At 44.1% G+C, this 20,490-nt stretch overlaps 1 protein-coding gene across 5 annotated transcripts in view; it reads right to left on the bottom strand.

The window, feature by feature from the left end:
- The window catches only part of CDH17 (cadherin 17), a 61,729-nt gene that overhangs the window by 19,743 nt on the left and 21,496 nt on the right, over window positions 1-20,490 (bottom strand). For all 5 annotated transcript variants that reach the window (XM_084776897.1, XM_084776894.1, XM_084776895.1 and 2 more), the window contains exons 4-12: window positions 13,631-13,765; window positions 12,593-12,731; window positions 10,457-10,615; window positions 10,165-10,364; window positions 8,877-9,008; window positions 8,392-8,542; window positions 4,854-5,069; window positions 2,100-2,176; window positions 177-368 (exon numbers count right to left, since the gene is read on the bottom strand). In XM_084776897.1, coding sequence (XP_084633023.1) covers window positions 177-368; window positions 2,100-2,176; window positions 4,854-5,069; window positions 8,392-8,542; window positions 8,877-9,008; window positions 10,165-10,364; window positions 10,457-10,615; window positions 12,593-12,731; window positions 13,631-13,765 — 1,401 coding nt within the window. The remainder of the gene's footprint in view (window positions 1-176; window positions 369-2,099; window positions 2,177-4,853; window positions 5,070-8,391; window positions 8,543-8,876; window positions 9,009-10,164; window positions 10,365-10,456; window positions 10,616-12,592; window positions 12,732-13,630; window positions 13,766-20,490) is intronic.

The following is a 20,490-nucleotide window of genomic DNA, read 5'->3' as shown; positions in this document are numbered from 1 at the left end:
GGTTAATAACAGATTCTAACAAGTTACCTTGACTTTCTTTGGTGGAGGGGGGCAAAAATGACAGAATGTGCCAGGAATCCACTGCCGTAACTGAGAAGTCACGGTGACTATGTCACCTTTGCCTACTGGTCCTGACATAATCACAATTATTAATAATTATTAAGTGGGCGATCTACCTTTTTGATCTTGACATATCCTGCATTGGTCTGAGGATCTGTGTCAATTTCCAGTCTTCCCTCAGCATCTCCCTGTACAACCTTGTACAGGATCCTAGAGCTCCCCGTGAACGCCTCATCGGCATCTGTAGCTTGGATGATTAAGATGGTGGATCCAATGGCTGTGTCTTCAGGAAGAGTCTTGTCTCCATACTGAGGAAGAAGCAGGAAAGGAAACCAGATGTCCACTGTCACTGAGTTTACTCACCAACATCTCTGGGGTCAGGGCAGAGGTCACAGCTGGCTTGAACCCTCAACATGGTTTTCCTCTTGACTAACATGTTACAGGTGGTTTTAACACCATTTGTTCTCATGAACCATACCATACCAAGGGACATAACATTGTTGACATTCTAGAAGGATTCTAAAATAGATTCCCCCTCCCACATCCAGCATGCTTAATAACTGTAATTATTTGAATAATGATGATACACTAGCTATAATATTTGAAATGCCTATCTTGTGACAGATACTTAGAATTCTTGAATCAGCCTAGGAATAGATGTTAGGATCTCAAAACACTGAAGTCAGAGTTGGCTACAAATCCTAAACTTGCTATTTGTTAGCTGAATGACACAGTTATCTCATTTGTTTAAACACGGGCTTGATTCCTTGTCTAACAGGAGGATGCGTTCTACTCTCAGCTGTGGTCATTTAGAGAATGGTGAATTAAATGCTCTGAGTGGCTGGTACACTATGAAAGGTGGGCATCAAAATACCCTAAAGGGTAGCAAATTACCAGTGACACTTGACAGAGGAGCCAAGGGCTAGCCTGGTCAACTCCACCTAGCCTGATTCAGCTGATATGATCAAATCCAAACCCCCAAAGCATGTGTTCCTCATAATCCCATAAAGCATTCTGACTCCCCCGAAGCCCCAAGATCCACTCTTCCCCACATCGTGATCTCAAAAATGGTAACAGCCAGGGACCAAGAGAAGATGCCAGCAATGGAATAAGCAAGCCCACTTTCTCTCTAGACTGCCAGGTGGGCACCACCAAGCTCTTAAACTCCTCCTTGCAGAAGCCTTCTGCTCAATCTACTTGGCCACTGTCTGGTGAAATGCAGGCAACTCACAATGCTAGGAGAGGGAAAAAATGCCCTAGAGGATAGAAGCTGAGAAAAATGAGTTCTTTATTTCATGCTTGCTTAACCTCAGTGGCTGTTAGACAAGATACGTCCCATCACACTTCCTAACGGTTCTGAGCTCTGCCATAAATGAATCCCCTTCTTCGTTACAGCCTTGTCCTGTTCTGATTTATGAACCTCATCAGAAGGCCCTGGGCTGCCTCAAAACTGACTTCTAACATAATAATCTATGTTCTCTCTCCCTTCTCTCTCCCTTGAGCTAAATAAATTGAGACATCCAGTTCAAGGGAGCAATGACAACACCATGCTATGGCTTCAGCCATTTGCCCTGATGTCCTTTCTGTATTGACACTTCTTAGTCTATGCCCAGTTCTAATTCTTGCAAATGTAGGGAGTACGTCCTTCTTTGGCTTAATTCAGAGAAGGTTTTTCCCCCAATGAGTTAAAGTTGCCAGTATTTCTGATGCTAATTTTTTATCCCAAAAGCTTCGCATAGATCTAGCAGCTCCGTCAGCTGCCTATTGCATGCAAAATCTACAACGAGCCACAGGCAGCCGTTCAATTTTCAATCTGAAAAGGGTTGTGGTTGTAGCTTTTAAGCAGCCTTTAGAATAAATGAGCTGCAGGCAGTTTATAAATAGACATCACCAGATACTATCAGTCCACATTAGTGTCCCTGAGGACTCATGATGAAGATTGACCAGGATGCCTGGGGCTTTGTTTGTGTTTTTATTTAAATTAATGGTTTGGTAATAGGATCAAAATAAAGATAAAATAAATAGTGGCATCTACTCACGTCTGATCTTTCAAAGATGGGGATCTGGTCATTGATATCAATAACGTTGACTTGCACAGGACAGAGGGTCGTGAAATCTGAAAACCAAAGTCACACCACAGGATTCTCACTGCAAATCATGCATTGGCATCAGGATTCGGCACAGAAACATTGACAAGTGATGTGACAGTTGGCGCCACAGTGTCACAGTTCATGCGAATGGAGGCTGTTCTGCTCTCCACTTACTCACAAGCAGGTCACCAAGGGAGGTGTAAGCCAGTCTGGCCCTGAGATAGAGATGCTCTCCTGAGCGTCCCACTGCCCCATCCTAGCAAGGCTTTCACCTCTTGTTAGCTTTCCTTAACTGTGCTCTCTTTAAACGATTTTGGCCACCCCTTTGGATAAAACCTTCCACTTCCCTCTGTGAACCTCACTGATTTGCCCACATAATCACCCCCAGAACATGTGCTCAGCACATTGGCTACGGTGCCGAATATAATTTTCAATGTGATTATAAACAGATACTGAAGAAAGCTGGAGCTGATCCCCAGAACACTTGCAGGTAGAAACGTGTTGGTACACATCTCTGAACTTACTGACCCTATGCTCTGCAAAAGCCTTGTTTGGGACCGTGCTACATTTCCTATGCTCCTCTTTGTACGTGTGTGTGTGTGTGTGTGTGTGTGTGTGTGTGTGTGTGTCTGTCTGTCTGTCTGTCTGTCTGTCTGTCTGTGCCTGTGTCTCTGTATATGTGTCTCTGTGTGTGTGTGTGTCTGTGTCTCTATGACTCTGTGTCTCTGTGTGTGTGTCTGTTTGTGTCTCTGTGTGTGTGTGTCTGTGTGTGTGTGTGTCTGTGTCTGTGTCTGTGTGCCTGTGTGTCTGTGTCTCTGTGTGTGTGTGTGTGTGTGTGTGTGTGTGTGTGTGTGTGTGTGTGTGCACACCACCTCACGTGCCATTCCTCAGCTGCTATTCACCTTTTTCTTTTTGATTTGGGGTCTCTCACTGGCCTGGAACTTGACAAATGGTCTGGGGTGTCTGGGCATGAGCTTTGAGCAGGTTCTTGCTGTCTCTGACTCCCCAGTGCTGGGATCACAGATGCGTGCAGCAGAGCCCTGCTCATTGGGTGTATGCCTGTAGGGACCAGAGTAGGATGTTACATCCGCTGGAACTAGTTGCCGGCAGTTATGAGCCACCTACCGTGGGTTCTAGGAACCAAATGGGGGTCCCTCTGGAAGCTCGGCAAGACCTCTTAAGCACTGAGCCATGCCTCACGTACTCTATACTCCATACTCCACATTTTCAAATTCCTTCAGGTCTGATGGTTTTGCACATGGAAGCCCCACTCTCCCGTAGGTTTTCCTTCACAACTTAGCACACCTGAACTTTGGGGGTAAACTGACCTCTCAGGGAGCCTTGCAAGCTCTCTCCCTCTTCGTGGGCTCCCTTGTATGTGTCCCTACAAGTTGTTGACTTGTGTGTCCATCCTTCCTGACAAAAGGAGCGCTCCCTTAGGGACAGACACCGGCTCTGGTTCATCTGTGCGTCCCTAGTACTTTGCCTGGTACCTCGGCGAGGCAAATGATCAAATACTGAAAGCATGGGCAGCCAGTGTGTGAATCTGCCACTTCGCCACAGACAGCATGATTTATGACACTTACCTCACTGTACCTCTTCATGTAGCGCTAAGCAACATCAGACCCTCATTATGTGTGAAGCTGCTAGCTCACTTGGGAACTTGACAGACGAGGGCTATATACTGGAGCCTGCTTAACTCAAGTTCTCCCAGGGTATCAACACCCATGGGAAAGAGAAAAAAATGAAAACTAAATATGAACCAGTGCTCTTTTCTTTTCCTTTCCACACCTATGTAAACTGTGTTCCTCAGAAAACAACTACAAAATTACTTCATGAGCCAATTACTTCCTAGGACTCTGGGTAGTGCCCCGGAAATAGCAGTACATTTGTCTGTGGATGTGTAGATGTGTCTGAGAATGAGAAGTTTCCATGAGATCCTTAAAAGCTCCTCTGCCTCAACAGAAGTTTTAAAAAACCTGCTTTGACAGTATACAGGGATTTGTGGGCAATTAGAAGCTGGCCAGAAAAGGCAGAACTCTCTCTCTCCAAAGACACCTAGCTCCATCACTTTCGAACACAGATATTTTAAGTCTGAAAACAAGGATAAGGAAAGATAACTTTTGTTCCTGTTTTGTGATTATTGTCATCGTGAGACTGTGGACTGGCAGACTCTTAATGGCTGGACTAATGATCTGGTGGCTGCACTGTTATGCTGTGACCGGCACTGCATTTGACCTCATCTCCCATTGGCTGGCCCCAGACAATTACTGAGCAAGTAGTGATGCAAAGGTGGACCTATCCCCAGAGGTAATGGCCCTGCAGAATTCCAGGAAGCTATCTGGAGTTCTCCTTAGACTGCTCAGTGGTCTAGAACATTCCTGTCAGCACCCCTCCCATCACAGTCAAGACAGTATTGCTGTCTGGTGATCCCCTAGACTTCAAAGTTTCCCTTCCATTTTTCTCAAAGGCATCCCCTTTTGAGATAATCACCAACTCTCTCTTGATACCTGGTTCTCAGAGCACCAAAGACAATATAATGTTTCCTGATCTGGCCCTCCAGCTCTTGAGAAAACAGCCTTGTCTGGCTTTCTTGAATTCCCAAAGATAGCAAAGAATTCTACCAGTGTGGAACAGTGTCACGGATCATTAAGTAGAAGGAAAACAGCTGGGGACAGTCACCTCAGTGGGTGCAGTACTAACCTTTGTCAGACACCTCTATGGTCAAGTTGTACTGAGGGTTGTCTTGCTTCTTCAAGGAGTGTTTAGCTAACTGGACCTTTCCCTCATACTCTTGAATGAGAAAGAGTCCATCAGAGGGAACTTTGGGGCTTTGGTCTACAAGCTTATACTTCAAAATACTGTTGGCAGTGTTTGCTTCATCCATGTCATGGGCAATAAAGGTCCCGATGAAGTTCCCTGTGGAAAAACAATGAAAACCAGCTCACACCAGCTCCTCGTGTTCATAAAGCAGGTTCTGAGAAAACACAGAAAAGAACGTTGGGTGGTGAACAAAGACATTCGACTGATTTTGGCTCCTTGCAGTTTTTCCACGGTGTGCTTTGTTGCACACTGGGATGGGCCTGTTAGCCAAGACTGCCCTAAAGTATCGTCCGTTAAGAGACCTAAACAAAAATCTGCTCTCCCAACGCCCTAGAGGCTGGACACATGAAATCAAGGTGTTGATGAAGTCGTTATGCTAAGGTCCTCTCCCTGGCTATCTCCCTCTACCCCCATGCATTTTCTCTCTATATTTCATCACAGGAACTCCAGTCAGGTTCTATTAAGGCCATCATTGGGTCTTTATCTCACTTGCTGTGTGTTTGTGGGTGTACATTGGTATACATGTGGGTGTGGGAGTCAGAGGGAACCTCAGCACCATTCCTCAGAAGCTTCTCAGCATGGTTTTTTTTTCTTTTGTTTGCTTTGAAACAGTCTCTCTCTCTCTCTCTCTCTCTCTCTCTCTCTCTCTCTCTCTCTCTCTCTCACACACACACACACACACACACACACACACACACACACACACACGCACGCACACACACTCACATGCCACATGTTATGGCCCTATGTATTCTGGACCTGGGCCCTCCAGAGGCGAGTGGATATGATTCTGTTTTCCATCAGCTCTTTCGGCAAAATCTGATTAGATTCTGAGGTCATCCAGATCTATAAAATGGGAAAGGCAGGTTTCCTTACATGCAGTAAGAAGTTCTCCTGAGGTTTACTTGAGCTGAATGCCTCTATTTGAATAGAATCACACCCTTCACTTCCCTCAGTTTGCGCCCACTGGCTTATATAGACTCTTACAGGGGTTGGGTTTTAGAGGACAGAAAGGAGAAGTACTGCATCTGAAGGGAACTGGGCACCACAGGGCTGATGGCTGAGCTCAGGGGCCGTTTGGAATTTGTACTCTTTTCCAAATGCAAAACAACTGAGGAAACTTTGTGGTGAGGTTTGACCTCCCAAGAACAGTATTTTAAACATCTCCTCCAGGCACGTGCACGTGAGGTGCTGAGAGAGTGATGCTCTTCTCTCCACAGGAAACCTCCTGCTGTCAGAGGCGCAGTGATATCATCACAGACATCCCTTGGTGACAGCAGCAAGGCTCTGGATGAACCAGGAGAGGAAGGAACACCCAGCGTCTGAGTGACTGGAGCCGGGCCAGGCTCAACCCAAGCTGATTCGAGGGCAGACGCGGCAAACGTGAGAGCACCTGGGGCTGTTCTAAGGTGGGAGGGACTTCATGAGACGCTTGGTCACTGGTGGGATTCAGGAATTACAGTCCGTGCTGAGAAGACCGGAGAATACAAGTTGACCTATGAGATACTGACATACACGTAGACAGCAAAAGGGCAGAATAGACGTAAGAGGAATGCGTCAGCGCTTTGGGTTCGTGCTTCCGCCTGTGTATGTCTGGATAGCTGACGAAGCAGCAGGCCCTGGAGAAGAGGATGCCCTGTCTGTACCTCTCACACGCTGCATACGGAAACATGTCCCGTTGATTTATATAGAATTCCCCACCCTTGAAAGACTTCACGAAGAACCTTTACAAAGCAAATTCTCACTTCTCATGAAGCAGGTAGCATACCGACTCCCTGACCAGTTTATTTGGCTAACAGTGACCTCGCCAGTCTAAGAAAACTACACTGCCCTCCTCCCAGATGAGCAGGCAGCCTTCAGGTGGCCCCTGGCTCTCCTCTTCTCCCGTCCTCCTGCTCCATGACTTCCACCTTGCCACTGAGAGTGGGGCCTAATGACTTGACTCTGATGAGATGAAGGTGGCCCAAGGGTTGGGACATCACTTCCAAGATCAAGTTATAGAAACACTGTGACTTCCACATTGCTTCTCCCTTCTTCCTTTTCCTTCTTCCTGTCCCTGTATCAGAGGCCCAAACTCAACTGCAATCAGACGCATGACTCACAGAAACTGATGTAATGAGTGTCTGCCATTGAAGCTGCTAAATGTGAAGGCAGTTTGTAATGGCAACACTAGATAACAAGTAGAGCGAGCGTATGTCCAGCCCCATATGAAGAGACTCGCAGTATCATCTAGAAAGTCTCTAAAGGGTTTTCCACCTCCATTCAGCACCTCAGGCCACCCCCACCTTCAGGAAAGCATAAAGCCACAAGGCTGTCATGTAATTATTCCATTACACAATCGTCACGTGACATCATTTCTTATATTTACTGAAATCTTTCACGCTATGATTTTAACCTTTCCTATCGAAGCAAAAGTTGTGGTAAATGAAACAAAGCCCGCCTCAGCAGGACGCACAGATAGCAAGTCACCTCTGTGTGGCCCTCAACACCAGGAAGGAAGGAATGATCACAAGCGAGGAAAAGCCACCAAGCCACCAGGAAAGCAGCTGCTGTGTCACAGCTGTGTGGCAGCCAGAGCAGAGAGATTAAAGGAAACCGATGAGAATGTCCATCCCCAGGCAGGCAGGCCCCCACCCACGAGGAGCGCAAAGCTGCTAACCTCACAAGCTTAAAAAGCATACAGCTCAACCCTGAAAGAAACGCCAGCCTACTCAATGGGCTCAAGCCCAAGAAGGAAACAGACAAGCATCTCAAATCTAAGGAAGGGACAGCAAACCCTCAGAAACGGCTAGCACTCTCACAGTGTTGCTCCTGTACAAACTTAAAGCTAGTGGGGGAATACAGATTTCTCAAATGTAGACAGATCAGAGGGACGTGCATGTCTGAGACTTAACTTCGCTTGGCAGCTTCCCCAGTTTTCATTGGCTTCCTAGAAAGGGAAATGTGGGGTTAAGTTGAACTTGGTATTGTCTACTTGTTGTGGGGCATCTGGCTGTGGTTGTAAATGATCAAGTTCTTTAGCAAGTCAGATGAGGTTTTCTCTCTTGAGTTGTTTAGAAGTCAAAGAAGATAACTGAAGGGAAAAATCCTGCAAGGGGGTACCCCCCCAGGACATGTACGCAGGGTGCTGCTGTGCAGGGATACCACCATTGGTGGTACTGAGGGTAACTCTTGTGAAAACAGTGGCGGTGATGGCAGTTACACCATCTTAAGGCACCGACTTAAGAGGACCAGAGATACTGGTCATTTCACAGTGTTGCACCTGTATAATTCTCACGATACGGTCCATCTCTGTGCTGTACTAGATACAAACAGTGTGCTACAGAATAGGCTTGCCTGATGCTCCAGAGGCGAGGAAGGGCTCACAGAAGGAATAAGAAGGATGGGCACACAGCATCAGGCAGCTCTCATTTCTTACCCAGTTTCTCGTTCTCCTGGACTTCAAATATAGTCATTGTGGACAGACATGTCGGCGGGTTGTCATTAATGTCAATAACTTTCACATGAACGTTCAGTGGGTATGAAAGCGGCATTCCAGTCTCATCCTTGGCAGTTGCAAAGAAAACATACTGCAATATCAAGGCCACAGTTAAGACTCCTTCACTATCCACTTTAGCAGGTACAGAAAAATCACTGTTTCATTTACCATCTTGCACCTTACTGTCAACATACTTAGAGCTGAGAAATGGGGGGTGGGGGGTGCTGGGATGAAATTGGTTGGGTTTATAGGGAAGTTATCTAATTATCGTGTCTCTGAGAATGCATAAACTTCTAGGACCTGTAATATGGTTGTTGGGTTTTATTTTGTTTTGTCTTGTTTTAATGTTCAACTAATTTTGTCCTCAACTGTAAGTTGACTTAGGATTTGTCCTTGTCACCCATGAAACTTCCCATTTTACTCACCGCGTCCTTTTCCTCTCGGTCCAAAGGCTGAGTCACATAAATATTTCCTTCTTGGTCAATTGAGAACGGGAACTGTGGCAGCTTCTCCTTGTCGACCAAGGAATACAGGGCCCCGGGGTCGTTCCACTGCACCTGCGTGCCCAAGTGGAGGGCGAGGAAAGGAGTGTGGACAGACAGCCTGAAACGGTAGTACGCGGCTTCCTGGCTCTCACTTCAGAATGTCGCGCAACTCTCCCTGCATATGAGTAGTTTCTTAGGACATCTGAGTTACTTTTTCTTCATTTTCTACTTCAACTAACTTCAAAAGCAAGCAACTCCCCTGCAGCAGTTCTTACAAACACACAGAGTCATGAGTTGTTTTCTTAAAGAACTCTGACTGGTGTGACGTCAGCTTATGAAGCAAGGTGTGCATCGTGGCGTAGCTGGCATCCTCTGGGACTAACTAAACCATGATGTTCTATATGATGATCTGCTAAGGTCCACAGTGAAGATGAGTTAAGAGCAACAGAAGATGCCTTAGCAAGGTGGGTCTCGACCTTCCAAACGCTGTGACCCTTTAATGCAGTTCTTCGTGCTACTTTGTTGCTGATTTTGCTACTGTTACAAATCATAATTTAAATATCTGATATGCAACACCTGTGAAAGGGTCAACACCTCTCCCCCACCCCCACCCCCACCCCACCCCCGCCCCCAGCCCCAAAGGGGTCGCGACCCACAGGTTGAGAACTTCTTCCTTAGGCTCTTCTTCATTCATTTAATTGAGACATGTGATGAGGTACACCCTCTCAAATATTTAAGTCTGGAAGATTTCAGAGATAAAAAATAACTGCCAACCCCTAGAGTTCTTTTACAACAATAAAAAAATACTCTATAGTAAGACCTGATACATAGACAGAGCCCGGCTTCTCTGATATTGTTACTAACAACATGTATTGAGGGTTTACCATATGCCACACAACTGACTGTAAAGCAGCTATATTTCACACTGCTGGATGAGAATAAAACACCCGTCTAAAGTGAGTGTGAATGAAGTCTCTCCAACAGTGTGTGTGTGCGTAGTGCACGTGTGTGTGTGTGTGTGTGTGTGTGTGTGTGTGTGTGTGTGTGTATGTATGTGTGTGTGTAAGTTTTCTGCTAATGATGATGAGCCCTGGAGATGTAGGGCCTTGACTGATTAATTTTCTTTGTAATTACATGATGCATAACATATCTTGTAAGACAACCAGTGGCAGGCCTCCACATTGCAAGGTTGGTTCTTAGTTAGCTGCCAATGTCACCTGGACACTACCTGGGTGATTTTGATGGGGTGAGGGTCGGTCGAGTTCTCTGCAACCTCCACAGGTTCTGGCTCTTTCCAGATGTTCTCTTTCACAGTGATATCCACAGATGTGGTATCGATGAAGGAATTCTCACTCTGGCCCCCCATGTCCTTCACTGAGACCACCAGGTTATAAAAAGAATTCTTAGCTGGGTCCAATTCTACGGCTCCTAAATAAGTAAGGAGAAGGAGGAGAAAGGAAGTGACTCCAAGAATGGCAGCCCTTCCTCTGACAGAGTCACAAGGGCTTGCCTTGCCTTACCTTGCCGGGTCAGTGATATTGCCCCTGTTTTGTTATTGATCTGAAAGTACATAACATTGTTGATACTGGGAAGCTGGATGGCAATTTGATAAAAAAGCTGGCCGTTGGGAGTAGTGGGATCATCCAGGTCTGTAGCATTGACGTACATGAAAGGCTTTCCTGGTAACAAAGCATACACAGAAGAGGAGAAATGAGACATGAACCATCTGTATTTGCATCCTGCCTCCTGAGCCACAGAGAAAATGGGAGAGAGTGCCTAACAGTGGGGAAACGGGAGATCAAATCTTTATTTTGCTCCCTCTCCCTACAACAGGGTTTCTTCAAAGTATGGCCAAGAGCCCATGGGAGCTCTTGAGCATATTTCAAGTTCATGGTGTTAGAAATCACATGTTGAAAAGATCCATTTAAGAACAAGATAATTCAATGGGTTTTAATGTGAATTATTACAGAATATAGCATTAATGAATCTGCAAGAAACACCTGCTTTTCAGGTTCCAGTATTATATCAAAGAATGTCCACAATGCCCAAAAATACCATTAAATTATTCCTCTTTTTCTAAGCCACACATCTGGGTGAGGCTAATTTTTGTCTTGCACTACTTCAACAAAAATAGCATGTGGTAACAACACAAATGCAGAAAATACCATTAACCCAACTGTTTTTAATTCATCCAGACATTTTAAAAAAAACTTGCAAAGATTCAAACAACATCATTTTTTTTTCTTATTAAAGTATTTGTGTCTTGAAAAATACACTTTTCATTAAATGTTCTGTGTTCTTTTAAATTATTTAATAAACAAGTGTTTTAATTTCTAACACAGTAAGTGCTGGTGCATTAGCCAATACTGCACTGACTCAGTTCTGAAGAGCACAATCTTGAATTTTCAGAAATTTTTTTAGGTCAATTATTTTTTAGTTTTTTTATAAACTTGATTATTAAAAAAAACATGCAAAAAAAACCCCACCATACACTAAAAGTAACCAGACCCAAACTCTATAAACTCATTTTTTAAATAGCACTGACAATTTGGTAGGGTATTTATACCCTAAAACCTTGCAAACAGTACAAATCACTTGCCTTCTCACTCAGCCTGGGAGAAATGGATGTTAAACACTGACCAGGAAACCACTAGAAACAACTCACAGATTTAAATTCTTGTGTAAGTTACCCCTAACTTGTAAGATACCACAGGAGTCCTGGGCGCCCAGCTTTTGAAAAATTACTTCTTTGGAAGGTTTGATTCATGGAGAGAAAAGATGTTACTGTCTAGAAGATTCTGACATAGCAAAGTCAGCATAAGGGAGTCTTTGGTGTTCCACCCCAGGGACAAGGGACAGGGACAGTGCGCCTGTCTTATGGGCACTGAAGACTGAGAGAAAAAGGTTGAGTAACACAAGAGGTTACTGATACGAGCTGATGTACCCAGGGTCTGGACATGGAGGGTAGGCCAGTGCAGCACAGAGGAGTGGGCCACCGCTGGGGAACAGCCATGAGAAAAGGGCCCACAGTGACTGCAAGCATCCTACAAGGATGTGGCAGAGCAAGCTCGCCTTCCCAGAGTGTCTCGGGTGGCCTAGAGCCCCGTGGCGCTTGAAAGTTCCACTAAAGAAGCGTAGTTTTGACTTTCACAGTACATTGGGCAAGATAAAGACTCTTTGAAATGTTTACTTTGTTTTTAACTATGGGGTGGAATGTGCACACAAATGTGGGTGCCCAAGAGGCCAGAAGAAGGCATTGCCTCCCCAGGAGCTAGAGTTACAGGCCATTCGTGGGGCACCCAGCATGAGTGCTTGGGACCAAACTCAGGTCCTCCGAAGAGCAGAAAGGGGTCCAGCTGAGCCATCTCTCCAGCCTCCTAGAGACATTTTATTGTCACATTTTAGAAAGGGGAGTGTTTCAGGCATCTCATAGATAGAGGTCAGGCATACTTCCAAACGCCCCTCGGTACCCAAGACTAAGCAGGACCAAGGATGGGGGACTCTGGTCGGGAGCAATAGGTACAATAAATCAACACTCAGATAGCTATGAAATTTATGTAAGAAAGTAAATTCTTGAGGAGCTATAGCGACAACGGTCAGCCACCATCTGCTATTTCATCATCCCACGGACAGTGGCAGGCTCCTGCCTACTTTACCTGGGCGAGAGTTTTGCCTCACTGAGCCTTCATATTTTGTCTGGAGAAACATCGGCCGGTTGTCATTGATGTCCTTGACCTCTATGATGATGGGAACTGGGCCCTCCACTATAGCTCCGTGAGAATCCAGGGCCGCAAGCTGTTGTTGAGGAAAAGAAAACCAGTGGTGACCCTGGACTTCAGTTCACATGCCCAAAAGTCACTTATAGGAACTTAAAACTCAAAAGACCAGTGGCCTGATGACTGCAGAAGATGAAGAACCCACAAAAGTCCAAATTGTGTGCTTCTAAGATGGGGGTCTGATCAGTTAAGGCAGCCTGGTGATGGCAGCAGCTTTCTAGCTATCCGTTCAGGGTTCTAGACCCAGGGCACACCCTGCTATGGAGGATGGTGTGCTATGACTCCTCAGAGCTGACACAGTGGTCCATCTACAGAGCCCATGGCAGAAGGCGGCAGACAAGATGCTGCCCGGTTGCTCTTTTTCAGTTGGCTCTCTGCCATTCTGGCTGTTCAGACACCCACTAGGAAGCTATGTGGGGAAGAAAAGGAAGAGCACTTCCAGTAGGCCTCGGACCATCAGTTCCTTCTGCATTCTGGGGCCCCAGGGGCTCTCTCTGCCCAGCACTGATGCTGCCTTCACTGTGGCTATAGAGCCCACACAATAGCCACAGGCCAAGCACCAGTGCACATCAGGGCACACTGTTGGGTTTCAGCCCCAGTACCTGAAAGGCCATCTGTGGCCTTTGATCATGTCAAGTAGATTACTCTGGTCAAAAAGCCTCTGTAGTTGGTTTCAAAATGGTGGGGAGAAGGAGAGATAAAAGAAGGGAAGGAGGGAGAGGAAAGAGAGAGGGAGGGAGGAAGGAAGGGAGAGAGGGAGGGAGGGAGAGAGGGAGGGAGGGAGGGAACGTGATATGAGGATTGCAGTTCTGCCACTAACGTCTGGAGAGCTGAACAAGAAGGGGCAAAGGTAGTCAGGGACTCCTGGAACAAAGGTGCCCCGGAGGCTGGGGTTGCAAGCTGCTGGTTTCGGCTCACCTGGAGATGGTGAACTGCTCTTGTCTCTCGGTCCAGGGCTTGTGTGTGATACAGTAATCCATCCTTTTCTATCGTAAATATACCATCCGTCTCCCCCGATAGTTCAAAAGCCACAGCTGGAGGATTGGCCTTAAACTGAGAAAAAGCAAAATTCAGACGAGGCTCTGAGGAAACGCAGTGCTGTAGACTCTAGAGAAGGTCCCCGGTTCCCTTCTGGTGGCCTACGCTAGAATCTTGTGTGTGCATTCTTTATGATGCACTCAGAGCATGTTGCTCCCAATTAACAAAGTAGCATCCTATTCAATATGCTGAGGAGAGGCTGGGGGACTTTAAACTGTAGCTGGGACTAAAGATAATCTTCACTGAATATCTGAGAGCGCTGATGTTACTAGCATCTAAGAAACATTTAAACATTTTAGCTTTATTGCTGGAACAAAAAGATGGCATTCAGTACTTTCAAACTTGTGACAAAGATGAAGGCGCAAGTTAAAGTTAAGGAAAACAGCCTACAAATGCCTTCAGCATCACATGTTGTTGAAAGATAACCTCACAGTGACTTTTTAAAAGGTAGGAGAATGAAGTAACCACTATTTATGAGATAGTTGTAACTCCTTTTAAGACAATAGCAAAAACATAGAAATTTCACATGAAAATAAGAATCTATAAAAGTTGTTCAACTGCATTAATAACTTCAAGTACATCTCATAAATATTAGGCTACAGAGAAATACATATGTTGCTGATGAAATTTAATTCATGCGACCAATCTGGAAATGACTCGAGACAGGAAGAATAGTCTTTGATAGTAAACAACAGTATACAAAATGTGTCTTGGAATCTTTAAACATGAAAGTTTAAGCAAAGTTGAAAACTCAGATATCTATGAATTTGTGATTTCTTAAAGGATACAGCATGATAAATATTAATCATTAAAACTTTAATTATAAAGGACAAAAGACACAATGCTGTATAAAGTGACAAAACTACACAAGAGTGAAGCCAGGCTGTGGTTATCACAGAACCAAATGTGTGCACTTCAGCAACGGTGCACAAATGAGGTGAGAATAGCATGGATAAACAGGGCCTTACAAATCTGCTTGTTGATATCACATGGTAGTTAGTAAACAGAAGGGTAGCTGTTAGTATTTTAAGATGAGTCTGATGTCAGTGGGAGAGATGGAGTGAGACTGCCATTCCTCCATCAAAGCAATTAGACTGTTGGTAGAAAATTGTAAACACCAACTTATCAACTATGTCAGAGCATCAGGGTTTGGCTCAAACCCTGCTGGATGTCACTGAACACCAAAATGTGCTGGTTTAACTTGTCTTATCCCACTGACCTTCCTAAAATCAAAGTAGGCTTGGAAATTAGCAGCCTCACCAGGGCAGTGTGACAGAGGGCAGAGGGGACAGGAGCTCCCAAAGCCACTGCCTGAGAACCACCACTCTCTAGCCCGCTGGTGCCGTCATTCAGTCTGAGTCAGTGCTGTCACTGTTAACGTCCTCGCACATTTTACTGAAAGGAATCATCAGCAATTGGTGGGCAAAGTACATTTGCCATTTCCTCATTCTGGATGCTACAGCAGGAGGATTGCTGCAAGTCTGAAGCCAGCTTAGGATACATAGTGAGTGCCAGGTCAACCAAGCCCCGCCCCCGTCATGAATACATAAACACCCTACAAATGCTCAGGGAGCGTCACTGAAGACAGGCCAGAAAAAAAAGTGTAAGTGCTGAGTGATGAAAGGGAAATGCCGTCTTCTGGACATGACATGGTTTCTGTGCACGTGAACTAAGTTAAAATTCCGCCATGGGTCGGAGAAGGACTACTAATGCCACCCCTAGCTTAGGAAATACTGACCATTGTGGGGACAGTCACTATTCTTAGGAGAGGGGTGGTCACTAGCAGGCTGGCTATGTCCCAGTGCATGACCTCATACTATACACACACACACATGCGCAGTTCTTTTAGGATTCAGTGGATTAAAAATAATATTCATAAAAATTAACATTTAAAAAGAGGACATGAAATTGTTTGGGAGATGTGTTGGGCAGGGCCTGGGACGCGGGGCGGGGGAGGGGGGGTTGAAATGGGGAGCGAGGGGCGGATATGAATAAGATACATTGTATACAAGATACGCTGTGCACATCGAATGTTCCAAGAATAAACACAAATAACTTTAAAGTAAATGATTTTTAAGAGCCGTCAGCAGCGGCTACGGTTGAAGCAGAGGCAGGAACAATAGCTGAAGCAAAGGAGAAGCTGAGCAACCATGTAAAGGGAAATCTGAGGCGTAAACTGTCCACAGGGGACTTTGCAAACCTCATGTGTTACTCCTTGGAGGCCTCATCCATTAGCAGAGCTGCCAGGGTGGCCAGAGAAGGCCTGAGAAGGCCCAGGCTCTTCACTCCTGCGGCAAAGATGTAAACTGCCCGCCACGCTGCTGATGGTGTGCTCCAGTATGCTCGAAGTGCCTGTTGTCAAAGGCTGAGATGTATTTGGTTCAATACACCTATGATAATCTCCATCCTGTCATTAACTGAGCACCTAGCTGAGCAGGAATTTCCGTGGCTGAATATAGCAATGAATACTGCCTTTTCAGACTTAGCTCATAAACACCACCTAAGCAAGTAGTAGCAGCAAAATGCTCCAGGGAAAGAAAAGACAGGGTGTCTAGATTACCACATTACATTATTTAAAATGTGTATGCCTCAACGGATGACTGTGTGACATACAGCTAAATAAGTAAATAGCTAATGTATGTTATAGATATAAAACCTGCCCCTGAGGAAGCTCTGATGATGAACTTACTAAAGAGCCTAAATGACCTGCTTTGAATAGATCCAGAGCTAAAGGAAGCCATCTCTAGAAGACTGGGGAAAACATTCAAGCAAGTCTTACCCAATAGAGAATACAGACATAGAAATTTTGTTTTAAAAAAAATATAGAAATTCACTGGGCACTGTGGTGCCCGCCTGCAAACTCAGCACTCGAGGAGGCAGAGGAAGGCAGATCTCTGTGAGTTTGAGGCCAGCCAGGTCTACAAAGTGAGTCCAGGACAGCCAGACCTACACAGAGAAACCCTGTCTTGAAAAAGTAAAATAAAAGGAATCCTGGAGTTGGAAGCATATTAGCAGAAATAAAAATTTAAAAGAATATTTGAAAGAAAAAAACTTGAAAGAAACCTGAAAGAATATTTGAGCTAGTAGAAAAATCAGAGAACTTGAAAGTGAAGTATCTACATTAAGATACAAAAAGAAACAACAATATCAGCAAAATTGAACGCCTCCAAAGGCCAGCAGGGCACCATCAAGCAAAAGCACACATGTGCCTCAGGAGTCTCAAGGCGGGGAGGAAGAGTAAAAGAAGACAATGGATTATCTGAAAACAGGATACCTAAAACTTCCCACTGTGGAGAAAACACTCATAGACACATCCAAGAAGACCAGTGAACTCTGGAAGGATGAACCCACAGCCACGCAATCCTAGATGCACCACAATCAACTATTTGAAAGACCAAGGCTCTTGAAAACAGCAGGAAGGACTCTAGTAAATCTAAGACTCATGGCACACAGGAACCTCTCAATAAAATGAAGGACTTTTTCAGTAAGGCCCGTGGTAGTGAAATAGCACATCCCCAGCGCTAGGACTGATGAGTAAGGCTTCTAGTCCAATGAAACAGTTCCTCAAAGTGAGGGTGGAGTTAAGTTATGCAACCAGACAAAATAGGGCTTATGGCAAACTTATTATAGATTTTTTTTAAATATAAGAGATAGGCAAGGTGGCTCATGTCTATAATCTCAGCACTTGTGAAGCTAAGGCAAAAAGATTGCCATTAACTTGCTAGCCTGGGCTACAATAATGAGTTGAGAATAGCCTGAGTCAGTATACTCAAGTAATCAATTTTATTCCTTCTCAAGTCTCTGATGGGGTTGAAGACCAGGTAGTTTAGTTTTACAATTAAGCTTGGTTGTTTAGGGGTTAAGATGTTTTTAGGTCTAGATAGATGTTTTAAGTCGATAGTGACAGGATATGATAGATATTGATTTACATTCAGAATTTTAGACTGACCAAGATAGGAAAGACATTTTCTTCAAGGACACCAAATACAAATAGCCAAAACACTATGAATGTAACATTTAAATAAGTCCTGATTGTGTCATGGGTTTTTCTTGCTGTAGGTGGTTTATTGTATATATGTGTAATAATATAAATCTGTGTGTAAAAATATTTAATAAAAAAAAAAAGAGTAGCCTGAGCTACAGAATGAGATCTGTTCAAAGGGAAAGACAAGATACAGGGTTAATACACCAGGAAGCTAGAGCGATTGTAAACATTTATGTGCTTGATGACAGTCCCTAAAACGTATCCAGGACTGAAAGAGCAAACAGAAATATTACAGATAATGAAACCGTCATCACTGACAATTTCAAGAGTTCACATTCAATAACGTATAGAACAAGTTGAAGACCAACAAGGAAATAAAGCCTTGAATAACACCACAGACAAACATAAAGTTAACAAACAGCATCAGAATACGCCATCCAACAAAAGCAAACTATACCAAATATTCTCCAGGATAGATCCTATGCCAGGTGATAAAATCATTAAGAAAAATTTAAAAATTACAAGTCATACAAAAATACTTTCACTTATACAATGGGGTTAAATTAGATATTAATAAGACCAAACTAGGGGATCTACAAATATGTGAAGTAACAACATGCTCTCATAACCAATAAGTTAAAGAGTAAAATAAGTGGAAATGGGTCCAGCCTGCGTGTCCGTGCACTTGCCATTTAAAATAGAACAATATAAACACGGATGCACAAGTATGTCTTGTAGGACACAGAGTCCTTTGGAAGCATGTCCAGAAGCACCTAGATATGACACGGTAATTCTATTTGATAAAGACTAGTTGTTCGCCACTCCCACACCTAAGGCTCAGGAAACATTGGGAAGAGGAGGCGAAAAGATTATAAGACTCAGAGGATCAGGGAGCTTACTGTACAATGGTGTCTTCTAGCAGGGTCAACATGCTGAATGGATTATTTTTTGGAATATATATGTACACATAGACATATATACATGGATAACAGTTCATGAAAACAGTCATGAACCTGAAGGAGAGTGGAGAAGTGTGTGTGGGGGTTTAGAGGGAAGAAAGGGAAGAGGGAAATGATGTGGTTATGTTAATCTCAAAAAAGGTTAGAGAATTCATACAAATGGTTGAGTGACCCAAAAAGACCGTCAGTGGGAATCTGTCTCTGTGGGGCTGTGAGACTGAGGGATAATTGGATTTGGAGTCAATTCGAATTATTTAAGAGGTACCCGTTAAGTGATTTCCTACTTTGAATTATTTAAACATAAATTTAAGTGTATAATGCAGTTACTATTACCTAGAGGGAGTTATCGAGCTGAACTGAAGGGGAGATATGTGCTATGGACTCATATTTTACATGTACTCTTTTTACATTAGAATAAACGTTACTTAACTATGGGGGGGGGGAAGAATAGCGTTTGCAAGATATTGTGCCGGAGTGACTGGCTATCCAAATGCTGAGCAAGAAAGTTGGGCCTCAACCTCATGCCCTACACTGAAACAGGCTCAATCAACCTCACACCCTACACTGAAACAGGCTCAGTCAACCTCACGCCCTACACCGAAACAGGTTCAGTCAACCTCACGCCCTACACTGAAACAGGCTCAGTCAACCTCATGCCCTACATCGAAACAGGCTCAATGTGCACCATAGCCTTGAATGTGGGAAGTAAAACTAGCGCTCAGAAATCACACAGAACCTCCTTGCCCTGAGGGAGGCAGTGCTTGCTGAGACATGACAGCAAAAGTACAAACAGGAGAAAAAATAAATTAGACCACATCAAAGCCAGAGACTTACAAGAGCACATCCCCCAAAAATGAAATCGGAAGCTATAGCAGAAATATATGGAAGTAAGACACTGCCATCTAATAAAAGAAGCACAGTATTTGAATAGGCATTTCACCAAAGAAAGCAAAAAGCCACAAAGACACATTCAGTCCGCACTAGTCTTAATTTCTGTTGCTGTGATAAAGCATCCTGACCAAAAGCAGCTTGGGAGGAAAGGGTTCATTTCCCTTATACTTCCTATCACGGTTCATCATCAAAGGAAGTCAGGAAGGAATTCCAGGCGGAAGTCTAGAAAGAGGAACTGATGCAGCTGCCGTGGATGGATGCTGCTACTTACTGGTTTGTTCCCCAGGGCGTGCTCAGCCTGCTTTCTTATGGCCAGGAGAGGCCCTGACCACAGTGATCTGGGCCCTCACACATCAGTCATTAGTCAAAAAAATGCCCTCATGCGCATCCTTCCCAGGTGGCCCTAGCTTGTGCCAAATTGACATTAAAAAAAAAAACTAACAAAAACCAACAGTGGGGAAAGCAAGCCTTAACTACAAAGAAATAAGACATCAAAAACCCTTGGAAAGCTATAATTTAAGAAAAGATAATAGCAATGTAGCAGATGCAGACAGACAATGCTAACAGAAATGTGAAACAACACACTTGCATGAGAAAAAATTCATAGTTCATCAAAAAGTTAAACATAAAATGATAAACCTATAGGTTGCCTGATCAGCAATAGATGGTCAACACAAAATAACTCAGCGTCACCTTTGGAGACAGTGTCCATGTTTCACAAAATCACATCGAAACTGTTCCTTTTTCAACTTTAATTTAATTTTTATTCTTTTATTTTATATATATATATATATATATATATATATATATATTTCTTCTTTTTAATCACATAGATCCTTTGCAGATATATCATGGCTTGCAGTTTAGTGTTTTAATGGGATTCCTGAGTGTGCAAATGAGTGGGC

Source organism: Acomys minous (assembly GCF_964271855.1).
Source record: "Acomys minous genome assembly, chromosome: 1".
Taxonomy (NCBI): domain Eukaryota; kingdom Metazoa; phylum Chordata; class Mammalia; order Rodentia; family Muridae; genus Acomys; species Acomys minous.
The sequence above is the reverse complement of the archived record's forward strand: the minus strand, read 5'-3'. Positions and strand labels throughout refer to the sequence as shown.